Genomic DNA, 13,525 nt, shown 5'->3' with positions numbered 1-13,525 from the left:
ACGTAATACATCTACCAAATTGTGAAAACATATAGGCAATTAATTAAGAAGAAAGTGTTTTTTTATATAAAAATTACTTAACTACAAGTATTGATTTTGCACAAAATCTTAACAATTTTCAATTTCATATTGAACAAGCAAAATTATGCACCATTAATCAGAGTATTATAGAACTTAGCAATGGATATTCTCAAAATCATTCCTGTTTTTTTTATTTTCAATAATAATAGAAAATAGTTATAATAATAGTTTAAAAATACACAAAATGGACACTGATTACGAATAATATTTAATGATTTTTTATCATTTCATTGGTATTCTTTTTATAGTTGTTATAAAGTAATTTACTTTGTGCCCTCTTGCCTTATAAACATTTTACGTTCTGAATTTTTGCTTCGAAGTTTTCTTGTCTGATATATTGAATATATTCTGTTTTCCCCTTAAGTCATCCATCTTATATATTCTCTTCGTCCAGTACTTTTTATAATAATGATGCAATTTAATATTCTCTTTATCTCAAAACATGTTCATCATAGTCCTAGTCTTAGCTGCTTTTCTTCCCGCAGTTTTTTTTATTTGATACAATTGAACCAGAAAATTACTGGAAGTCTCGCAAATAACCAAGATAATTTCAAAATTTAACCATTACTTCCATAACTAACTATTGTACATTTTATGTTATTTCGTGTTTTTTTTCGTGCACCGAGTATAAACTTTGAGATAATTAACAAAAAATTCAAAAATATTTATAAAACTCATATAGAGTAGTTAATATATTTAATAGATAATAAAGAATTTTATATGGTTTCTCTTTCAATTGTTATATTATTACAAATAAAAATGTTAAAGGTTCGTTCAAAATACTTACTATTACTAACCTGTTTATTTTTACCATGTAACAAATTTCTGCCATTTTTGAGTTAAATCGGTTTGAATCATGTGTTTTTCAATTTTTACTACGAAGTTAACAATTATTGTATTATTTCAAAACCCTGCTTAAATTCGTGAACTTTTGATGTTACTTATTACATTTTTCTAAAGAAGGACTTTGCAAAGTCGTTAAATTTTGTAATTTATAAAATATAATTTAACAAAGTTTTAATTCAAGATAACATCGGAAAACTGTAATTAAATTTGATTGTGGTTCTACAAGTATTATTAATTTTTTGGACCTCAAAGTGTGAAAGAATAAAATTCAACTACAATAACCGAAAAATGGTTACAGTCTTACTAAATTTCTAGGTATTTTTCTAAATTCACAATTTTCAAGCAGTATGAGATAGATTATTTTTAATGTTGGTTGCATATGAATTCTGGGATATCCTGTATATTAGGTTGTCAAATATCTCCCTTCCGCCTTTTTGTATTATAAACCAAGAGCAAAAAAGCGGAAGGGAGATATTTGACAACCTAATATTATTGTATTATTGTTATAGTAAGGTGACCTAACGTCTCGGCTTGACCGGCACAGTCCCGGATTTTGACCTTGTGTCCCGGGTTTTGTTAATAGCAATATTTATTCCGGATTTGGACCTTTTGTCACAGAATGTCCCAGGTTTTTGAAAAGAATAGATTTAAATTGATTCTTTGCAACTACTTGATAATAAAATTACTGATCTAATATCTGCAAATGATATAAACAACGAGAATGCTTATATAAAACAATGCGTTATGAATGAGAAAATTGCCAAATAAAAATTTCCAAAGGCGGGTTAAAATAGCTCACACATTAATAATTCTTAACTTTCATTTTCAAGTTTTCGAAAATGGAAAAATAGAACTTTTTACCTGACTAACTGGCGCCAGAGCTAATTTTCTTACTTTGTTACTTTTGCAAAAATTAAACAGAATTTTCTTGTAAACATATAAAAGTTATAAGATACCGCATAATCGAATAATAAAGTTCTGATAAAAGTCAGTAATTCTGATTACTATCTGATTAAAATCCAGATTTTCATTGTATCTTTAAATAGCATTTGCTATTTTAAATAATATTTTGTTATTAAACATAAAGACCCCCGCCCTGTAGCGGCTTAGTATAACAAAAAGGTACCGTCCCGGTTTGACCTAAAAATATGGTCACCTTAGTTATAGATGCTTCGCCCGAAGGCTAGTCCATTGTGTCGGTAACATATACCGTTTTTCTTATTACACATATCATTATTATTATTAATTATCACTATTTTTATTATTATTCACAATTCCAAAATTCTGCTTTCATGCTTTCTGTATTTTATCATCTTGCGAAAGTAGTCAATCACTTGCATTCTTCTTATTCCTAGTTCTTTCAGTCCTTCCAATTTAACTTTAAAAAAGTCGTGCAGCAGACACTGTTTTTGCAATATGGATTCGATTCAGTTTCCTTTTCTTTTTATGGTCGTGATTTATTAATTAATCTGTAATTTCCAGACGGTTCGACATACAATTTAATGTCATCAGTGGATCTTGAAAATGATGATACACTGTAGCAATTACAAGTTTGTTTGCAACTAGCTGTAAGTGGAATTCTGTCTTAAGGCAATTAAGGCATCGTGCCTTAAGGCAAATTGCTGGAACTTCCCGTACCAAAAATTATTATTTTTTTAAAAACGATTAACATTTTTGAAAAAAATTTACTTTGAAAAAATAAGATTTTTGAGAAACTATAAATTGGAAATTTTTTTGAAAAAAATTTTTTTTTTCTTTATTTTGACATATTGTGGAAGATCTGAACTTTTTTTTCAAAGCAATCGTACTGCTTCATCTGCATAGGGACAAAATATAAAGCGCGTAAGCGCCGCGTCGCTGTCTAACGCATAAGCATTGGTACGGAACCCATAGGAATGTTAACAAAATGTATACTTATTGTTAAAATCTCTATAAAATATCTGATAATTTGATGTGCATATGTTCAATGATCATTTTTGACCGCCAAATGGCTCATTTTTTTACTTTTTCCTCCATATTTCCGAAACCGCTAGACCTACCTTCATGAAAATTTTATCGATTCTTCATCTTTTTAATACAAGTGAAATGTCTTTTGAATTATTCAAATCGGACGCTCCGTTCTCTTAAAAACTGAGTTACCGTTTTCGGCACTTTTTACCCCGTATCTTCGGAACGGCTAGACCTGCCTTTGCCAAAAACTAATCAGCACGTCTCCTTATCAATACAAATCTAATGTTTTTTTAATTATTCAAATCGGTTGATCCGTGTTCCCGAAATCGTCGACGAAAATTTGTATCCGCACATACATACACACACGTACATACATACATACATACATACATACATACATACACACACACATACATCCATTTTTTCTAAGGTATGCCAAAATGTTCAGAAACCTTTGAAACGTAAAGATATATAAAAATTTCATTTTCGATTTTTTTGCGATTACTATAACTTGCCCTACGGGAAGTTAAAAATATCTTAATTGTTTATACATTTTTGTTAAACACTTTTTACTATTTCACCTATCTACATAAAAGGATTTTTTTATTATTGTCTTTTTAGTGAATTATTGTTAGTGCTAAATTTTGATGTAAGTAAGTTACCAATTTCAATATCCACTGATGATGACATTAAATTGTATGTTGAAACGTTTGGGAATTAAAGATTAATTTATAAATCTTTGTTTTTTAATATATATATATATATATATATATATATATATATAATTTTAAATATAATTATTTCGAGCGTAAGAACAAGAGAATACTTTTGTACGAATTGAATTTATCTTTACTAATAATTTCTCAACTAATATTTCTGTGGTAAACATTTTTATATATTATTGTTTCCCGTACTTAAAGAACGAGAAAAAATTGAACATAAACTTGAAATACTACTAAATAATATTTCTGTTCGAGAAATACGTTTGGCTTGGTGCCGAATCTTGACCCCGCTAAGTTCGTGCTATTTATTTCACTGTGATAAAAAGTGAACTAATAAAAGTTTGGCAATCGGACCCGTAAATATTTATACAATATACGTTGTTTATTTTCAGAATAACTTAGTACGTGGAAATCAAGGAGGTCTATGGTTGCGGGCGGACTCCCGCGGTTCCGCCACTTCTCTACGCGGTTGGCTTCATAACAATCTATTCACGGAGAATTATAATCTGCCAGCTCTGTACATTGAAGGTCGGTTATTAAATATCTTTTATATTAGTCTTTTACAACAACTCTCTGTTTATTTTAGAGGTTATCAAAAGATTGTCGAAAACATGATTTTATTTTATGATTTAAATCAGATATGATGAAGTAAAGAGCATTTTCAAATACACATCTCTAATAATAATGAATGCAGAGTGCATTTCTATTTTTAGTTTAACATGATTTCAATTCAGAACACTGCGGTAATAATTTTGAAGTGGTAAATACATAACTTTTGAAAATAACATCAGATTTACATTCTATTTTTTGTAGTCAAAAAATATATGTTACGATGTTAAGGTTTCTTGATAAAAAGAAGCAATAATTATTTTGAAATATGATTAATTGAGTCTTGAGGCTTATTTAATTTTGATAAACCAGAATAAATAGCTTTTCAATCTTAAACTGCTTTTTGCAACTGTAAACCTGTAAACTACTTTCACACTCAAGTCGAGAACCAAGAACAACATGGCACATAAAACCTCATAGAAGTACCAAAGCATAGAAGGGGACTGTGACGTCACTTAACGAGCGTTGCCGACAATCGTGGAACACTTCGGATCGATTTTCGTATGTCATATGTCATATGTCACGTGTTTAACCTAAAATTAAATCTTGTGTTTAAAATTGTTGAATTATTGTCAGTCTAAGCAGTTTAACATTGGTTCCTAGAACATTTCTTAATGATTAAACGTAATTTAACAGATGGATTCGATTATATGTACATTTATTCCACAGGGGCAATATTACTAATATCAACATTCTTACACACAATTGTCATTATATTATTGAAATAAAACTATCACCAATAATATTTGAATTGAATTAACTATTATGATCCATAATGTATAATATATAACAAAGCACATGACATATGACATATGACATTTAATTATTTTGGAGTGTTCCACCATTGTCAGCAACGCTCGTTTACAGAGCGACGTCACAGTCCCTTTCAATTTTTTAATACTTTATAAAATGGAAAACATATGAGGACTAGCTGTTTATGTAGTGTAAGGTCTATGTAAAACCTACAACCTGATTTAAATAAAAATTGCCTTATACTTTATAAGTAATTAATCTACAGATAAAATATGTAATTCATTTTTAAATATAATAGCATCTTAAATACAGACCAAAATTCAATATTTGAAAAAATCATCAAATTTTATTATACAAATATTGTTATTCTTTTATTTTTAAATTTATCAAAGCTATTTTTTTCTAGGTCGCCAATCATCACCATATCAAGAAGTCACTATATATAAAAACTATTTTTCAAGGAATGTCTTGCAATACCATGATGTTATAGTTTTGAAGCAAGTTGTTTCAAATTTCTCTTACAACTACGTTAATAGCAACACTGGAGCAAGAATAATGGAAATTTCAGGATTTGAAAAAGTTCGCCTACCAATTTATCAGACTACAATGCACAATGGTTTTTATAAGTAAGTATTTTCATAATATGTGAGACACTAAATACTTAATAATAACTAGCTGTAAGTGGAATTCTGTCTTAAGGCAATTAAGGCATCGTGCCTTAAGGCAAATTGCTGGAACTTCCCGTACCAAAAATTATTATTTTTTTAAAAACGATTGACATTTTTTAAAAAAAATTACTTCGAAAAAATACGATTTTTAAGAAACTATAAATTGGACAAAAAATTACTTTTTTTTGAAAAAAAATTTTTTTAAAAAAAATTTTTTTTTTAATTTTTTTTTTGTTTTTTTTTTTGAAAAAAATTTTTTTTTTATTTTGACATATTGTGGAAGATCTGAACTTTCTTTTCAAAGCAATCGTACTGCTTTAACTGCATAGGAGCAAAATATAAAGCGCGTAAGCGCCGCGTCGCTGTCTAACGCATAAGCATTGGTACGGAACCCATAGGAATGTTAACAAAATGTATACTTATTGTTAAAATCTCTATAAAATATCTGATAATTTGATGAGCATATGTCTAATGATCATTTTTGACCGCCAAATGGCTTATTTTTTTACTTTTTCCTCCATATCTCCGAAACCGCTAGAGCTACCTTCATGAAAATTTTATCGATTCTTAACCTTGTCAATACAAGTGAAATGTTTTTTGAAATATTCAAATCGGACGCTCCGTTCTCTCAAAAACTGAGTTACCGTTTTCGGCACTTTTTGCCCCGTATCTTCGGAACGGCTAGACCTGCCTTTGCCAAAAACTAATCAGCACGTCTCCTTATCAATACGAATCGAATGTTTTTTGAATTATTCAAATCGGTTGACCCGTGTTCCCGAAATCGTCGACGAAAATTTGTATCCGCACATACATACACACACATACATACACACACACACACACACATACACAAAAAAAAAAAAACAAAATTTTCTCACGTCAGAAATTTGTTATTTTGTCGTACAAAATTTATAATTAGTTCCATCAGTTTTAATAAGTTACTAATAAGTTAGTGAGCTGAGTGATCCTCGCCTCTGGGTGCAGGTAGAATTTTTGTTAAAATGATCCCCATTAGTGGGGACATAGTGTCAAACAATGCTGGTGATGTAATCAATAAATCACACAATAATTTGAACACAACGCTATGTTCAGGTATATCAGATACAGCCCGAAACCCGCTGACCAGCTCATGCGACGGTATGACTAGTAAAGTAGAACCAGTGGCTGAACTGTCACATATAATTCCGGAAAATGTCATTTTACAACGGAATGAGTCATTGAAGTGCCTTGAGAATCTGATAAATGAACTGCATATGATTGTCAAATCAAAGTCAAACATACATAAAGAGGTGAAAATAAAAACAGGCAACATAGCGGCCGTAATTAAAAGATTTATTGATTTAGACAACCAATTGTTAGAGGAAAAAGGCCGAACCACGGATGATACGGAAGTTATGATAAATGAAGTGCAATGTTGTGAGACAGCCCCTATAGAAAAAAGTGTACGGCAGGACACAAGCAAAGCCACAAGAAACCGAAACTCACAACATATAAGCAATAATCAGGTTAATGAGAAAAATGGTTTGCCAAGACGTCAGACGATCATAGAAATATGTAATGAAAAAAATCGAGGTAAATGACTGGCATAAAGTTCAGCCGAGAAAACAGAAAAAAAGGAAGCAAGGTACATCTGTCAGAACAGGACTCTAACCATAAAATGATAAAAAATCATAGAATTTTTCCAAAACCAAATGCCTTATTAATCCGGCCGACCGAAAAAGTTAATTATTCCGAAATATTACGTCGCATCAAACATGATGTCCCTGATGACAAGGTAAATACGACAGTAGAGAAAATAAACAAAACCAGAAATGGAGACTTGTTGATAACTATTTCTAAGAAAAGTGAGGACAAAGGCCAAGGACTGCAACAGATTATCGCAGGTGTGTTAAAGGATGAGGCCGAAGTTATTTATAAGGGGCACCAAGAAACTATAGAAATAAGGGATATTGATGATGAAACCTCAAAAATTGATATCCAGATAGCACTACAAAAAGCAACCGGGGGAGCCTGCAACACACCAGCAGAAGAAATTAGGCTTCGTAAGGCATATAGAGGTACCCAGATTGCTACTGTAGCTCTTCCAGCGGCAGTTGTACACGATCTGCTCAAAGCAAGTAGCAAAATACGAATTGGATGGGTCAACTGTCAAATTAAAATCATCAAGAAACCAATTCGATGTTTTAAATGCTGGCTATTCGGACATTATGGATCACAGTGCAAGAGCGAAGTGAATCGGACCAATCTATGCTTTAGATGTGGACAAGATGGTCACAAAATAGCCAACTGTATAAATGCAGCAAAATGTGCACTATGCGCTGAAAATGGAAACTCTGAAAATGTAGCACATCATGCCGGCACTCACAGATGTCCTCTATATAGGGAGGCCATAGAGAAAATAATGAACGCAAAAGCATGAAGATAATACAGCTAAACATGAATCATTGTGAGGCTGCACACGACTTGCTTATGCAGACGGTAAGAGATATAAAAATTGATGTTGCCCTCTTATCAGAACCTTACAAACATCTAACTGATTGGCCATGGGAAACGGACAGTACCACCAAAGCCGTTATTTGGTCCTGTGGCAAGTTTTGTTTCCAAAATGTTGTTAACAATAGCAACGCAGGATTTGTCGCAGCATCATTAGATGGCATACATTTATACAGCTGTTACGCTCCACCTAGTCTTTCTTTGCCAGATTTTGTCGATTTTTTAGATCGTCTTGTGGAGGATGCAAAACGACACCACCCCGTAGCGATAGCCGGTGACTTTAACGCATGGGCGGTAGACTGGGGAAGTAGGAAGACTAATGCAAGAGGTAAAGCACTTTTGGAGGCCTTCAATGCACTTGACGTGGTTTTACTTAATAGTGGTGATAAACCAACCTTTGAAAAGGGCAGTGCAAGCTCAATAATAGACCTTACTTTTGTTAGCAATAGCCTCGTCAGAGGAATTTGCAATTGGGAGGTATTAGATATCTACACTGCTAGTGACCACAATGCAATCATCTGGGAAATATCAACAGATAGAAACATTAGAAGACATGCGAAAATATCTAAAGCCATTGGGTGGAAAATAAAATCTTTTGATGAAAGCGCCATGAGAGTTGCCTTAAATTGCAAACCTATAATTTCAGAACACGCAGATGAGCATACTAGAGAGCTGATGGAGAGAATAACCGAAGCCTGTGATATCAGTATGACTCGTAAACATGGCATAAATCAAAGACAATCTGTGCACTGGTGGACTGAAGAAATCAGCTCTCTTCGTAAAGAGTGCCTAAAGAAAAGAAGGATCTCTCAGCGTGGATTTAGTCTCAGTAATTCTGCACAACTGGTAGTGGAATATAAACAAGCACGTAGACAACTAAATAAAGCTATCAAAGATAGTAAAGTTAGGTGCTGGAAAGAACTTTTGGATGAAGTCGAGGAAAATCCATGGGGAAGACCTTATAAGACTGTAATGTCTCGCCTCAAAAGCCAGCCAATACCTTCACCAACTTGCCCACGACTATTGAATAAAATAGTAACTACTTTGTTTCCACGACAACCTAATTTGAACTACCAGGTAACACATGTAGAACAGAATAATATTCCACTTATAACACTGCAAGAACTGATGGAAGCTTGTCATCGCGTTGGTATAGCAAGGCACCGGGATTAGATGGAATTCCTAATATTGCCTTGAAAACATCAATTATGACATCTCCGACAATGTTTCTTAATGCATATAATACATGCCTGAAAGAAGGGGTTTTTCCACGAAAATGGAAACAGCAAAGACTAGTGCTTATTCCCAAAGGAAAAAAACCACCAGATGAACCATCATCCTATCGTCCAATATGCATGCTGGATACAGCGGGTAAAATTTTTGAAAGAATAATTCACCAAAGAATAGATGCAGTAGTTGATCCAATCCTAGCAAACAATCAGTATGGTTTTCGCAAAGGGCGATCAACTATCGATGCTATAAACTTGGTAGTTAATACCGCCAAGGAGGCAATTGCTGGAACCAGATGGAAGGGGGGTTCCAAAAAGTACTGCCTTGTAGCTACATTGGATATAAAAAATGCTTTTAATTCTGCAAACTGGGATTGCATTATGAATGCACTCCGTGACAAGAACGTGCCAGCATACCTATGCAATATAGTCGCAAGCTACTTTACAGACAGAATTCTAATGTACCATTCACGCGATGGTACAGAAGAATATAATATAACAGGAGGTGTGCCGCAGGGCTCTGTTCTAGGCCCTTTGCTGTGGAATATTATGTATGATGGCCTTTTGAGACTAGAGTTTCCAGAATGTGTGAAACTAGTAGCATATGCAGACGATGTTGCCATAGTGGTTGTCTCCAAACAAATTGATGACATCGTAAGCCTATTCGATATTACATTCAGAAAAATTAATCGGTGGATGGGAACAATGAATCTCCAATTAGCACAACAAAAAAGTGAAGCTGTTCTTATCACTAGTAGGAAAAGAATTGAGACCATCAAGCTAAAGATAGGAAATCTTGAGATCACGTCAAAACCTCACATCTGTTACCTTGGCGTAATGCTTGATGCTCGTTTGAATTTCAATCAACAGGTGGAACACGTTAGTGCTAAGGCGTCAATAGTTAGGACGAAACTTGCTCGACTGATGCCTAATATTGGAGGTCCTAAACAAACCAGAAGGATATTACTATCGTCAGTTATTACTTCAGTGCTGACATATGGTATCTCCATATGGGGTGATGCTCTTAAATCTCAAAAATCGAGGAGAATGGCAGGGCCCTTATACCGTCTCAGTGCTATAAGAATTGCTTGCGCATTTCGCACAATATCGGCGGAAGCAGTGTGCGTCATTTCAGGAACTGTGCCTCTCTAGTCTTAGCAGAGGAAAGACGGACAATTTACCATAGAAGACATCAACAACTGTGTACTGAAAAGTTAAGATTAGAAGAACGGCAGAACAGCATTGACCGATGGCAGCGACTGTGGGATGTCGCTGTAAAGGGCAGATGGACGCATCGTCTCATTCCTAACATCAAAGTCTGGCTAAGTCGCAAGCACGGCGAAGTAAACTATTATACTACGCAAATGCTATCGGGGCATGGCTGTTTTCGAGCCTACCTACACCGATTCAAGCACGATAGCTCGCCGGATTGCCCATATTGTTTGGGCGAAATCGAAGATGCTGAGCACGTGTTCTTCGTGTGCCCGCGATTTGGTGCTCTACGGGATGATGTGGAGGAGACATTGAGACGCACAATTACCCCAGGTAATGTTGTTGAAGTGATGCTGACAAGTGAAGCTGCTTGGAACGCCATAGACAGATTTGCGAGAGACGTTTTAATGGACCTGCGTTCTATAGAGAGAGAAAGGGCGAATGGGACTTCGCCCATTTAAAAGATAAGTAAAATGTTTATGATTTATAACATTGTTTATAACAAGTTAAGAATTGTAACATTCTAGATCCTCCCCCCACGAAGTAATGCCTAGCGGCGGTTTCCGTGGGGACCAGAGGCAGGGGCAAAGCGGAGGTTTTAGTCGGTATTATACCAGGGCGGTATCGAGTCCGACATACCCAGACAGAAGACCGGTCTGGGATGCATAAAAGCATTTCCTTCGCTATACAAAAAAAAAAAAAAAAAAAAAAACACACACATACACACACACACACACCCACACACACATACATCCATTTTTTCTAAGGTATGCCAAAATGTTCAGAAACCTCTGAAACGTAAAGATATATAAAAATTTTCATTTTCGATTTTTTTGCGATTACTATAACTTACCCTACGGGAAGTTAAATACAGAGATAGGTGAGCAAAAAAATTGATTTTAATGAATAAAGGTGTACATAAAAGCGATGCCCATGATTGAGACAATTTTTATAACACCACTTTTTCTCAATATGTGACAAGCAACCATCGCAGGCAGTTTATTTCGCAGAAAAGTACACTAGATATGGTCGCAGTGCTTTTGGTCGCATAAATAAATGAAAATTTTGCTGTTTTTGCCTTTTGGTATATATTTATAAGTCCAAATGGAATATTTTTGCTGTATATACATAAGTCTAAAGTGGCAAGTAATCTTAAAAACTAATAGGTTTAACATTACAAAAAAAATATCAAATCGAATGCTTCATTTACTACACAAATCGACTTAGCCGTTTTTTGTGAAACGTGACAAAATATACATGCATACTTATATATACACATATTTATTTTCTAAAAAAAACTCTCAGAGATCAGAAGATGATATTTAAAACTGTTTTAGATTTGTCTGCAATACCAATGACTAGTTAATACATTAGTATGGATATTAGGTACTTGAAATTCTTGGAACCCAAACGTTATGCATTAGAAGCATGTAAATTATAAATGAATAAAATGTTTGTGCGTTGTATAAACGGATATTTTTTTTAATTTCGTCGTCTATTACAGTAACTACGCCGTAGACCCGCTGGGAAGAGCTACGATCGTAGCAGGCACTGCAGGGCAACAGTATGTGGATAACATCTTTTTCAACCCGGACAATGATTATGAAATGATTACCGTCAATAGATCTATGTGAGTATAAAATTATATTTAGTTTTATTGAATTCATTATAATCGACAAATTAGACATTCTATAATATAGTAACGATTAACAAAGATATCCAAATCTAACACTTGCACTAAGTAATTCGAAAGTAAATTGTAACATCTTTACAATTTATTATCAATATGATGTAGTTGATATATTAGGTTATATATTTTATTTAAATTTTTTTTTTCTTTTTCTTATAAACTTTCAATCTTTAGTCTTTTATGTAAATTGGTATTAGATTTTTTTTATCAATAGAGAAGAGAGTCAGTAATGATTATAATCGAGATAAGGAGGGCAAAAAGTTAAATACAAGTTCATATACATATATATGACTTTTAAAAATTTTGAGTATGATTTAGAAATTTTAGATCAAGAAAAATCAGCAAATCGCATTTTCTAGCAAAACTTTGAATTTTCATAGATTATAAATGCTTGTTAATTGTTCGTAGCAATTAAAATAGATTTTCATTAATCATATCAAGTTTCATGATACTATTCAATCGCTCTACTAAATATTTGACAATAATTTAACAATTTTCTTTCATTTATTTACTAGTAACGAATAGCACTTGATTTTATTTATGCATACTATTTATAAAGTAAGTTATGTATTTATTTATTCGTTTATTTATTTAAAGTTAATGCCAGTTGGTTTTATACAGTTAATTTTATACAGAAACTTAATATAAGTAAGTTATGTCTATTATAAACTGTACCTACTTTCTATTAGCAATTATCAACTTAAAGTATGTAAAGAATTCAAGTAGTCTACCGAATATTAAAAATTATATTTATTGTTAATTTTATATTCATGCATGTGGTATTACTTATTCATTTTTTGTTGCATGACTGCTTGTGCATTTTGCCTGCAGATTTGAGTTACAATTCAACAGGTGAGTTTAAAAAATATTTTTCAAAATTTTTTAGTTATTATATTTGAAGTTATGACTATTTTATTAAATGCTCGTAGGATGAATTTTTGAGTTGCAAATCATTTATGCTGCTAAAAGTCAGAATATATTATCATCATGATCTGTTATAATTTTCATTAATATTTTAAATTATTCTTTATGTTTATTAATTAGATACACATAGTTTTGAGTTAGTTTTTTTAATACTAAGTCGTTATAACTAACGATACTAAATGATTTAGAAATAATTTTAATGAATTATTTCAAACGTAATATGCGACAAATAATACAAATTTGCAAAAGATATTAAAAATAATTAAAAGCTGCTTAATTTAAAATTATACATACAAAAAAAATAATTTTGTGTTATCAGTTTGTATATAATAAACATTTGGTGTCAAG

At 32.7% G+C, this 13,525-nt stretch overlaps 1 protein-coding gene across 1 annotated transcript in view; it reads left to right on the top strand.

Annotated features, from left to right (window-relative positions):
• LOC113367103 (protein bark beetle-like) overlaps window positions 1-13,525 on the top strand; it is a 62,057-nt gene that overhangs the window by 23,264 nt on the left and 25,268 nt on the right. Inside the window, exons 11-13 of the mRNA XM_026608731.1 lie at window positions 3,992-4,127; window positions 5,368-5,587; window positions 12,068-12,193. Of these exons, the coding sequence (XP_026464516.1) occupies window positions 3,992-4,127; window positions 5,368-5,587; window positions 12,068-12,193 (482 nt within the window). The remainder of the gene's footprint in view (window positions 1-3,991; window positions 4,128-5,367; window positions 5,588-12,067; window positions 12,194-13,525) is intronic.

The sequence above is a fragment of the Ctenocephalides felis genome, unplaced genomic scaffold (assembly GCF_003426905.1).
Source record: "Ctenocephalides felis isolate EL2017-DRISC unplaced genomic scaffold, ASM342690v1 CF-g0.4_SCAFFOLD_01170, whole genome shotgun sequence".
Lineage (NCBI taxonomy): Eukaryota > Metazoa > Arthropoda > Insecta > Siphonaptera > Pulicidae > Ctenocephalides > Ctenocephalides felis.
The sequence above is the reverse complement of the archived record's forward strand: the minus strand, read 5'-3'. Positions and strand labels throughout refer to the sequence as shown.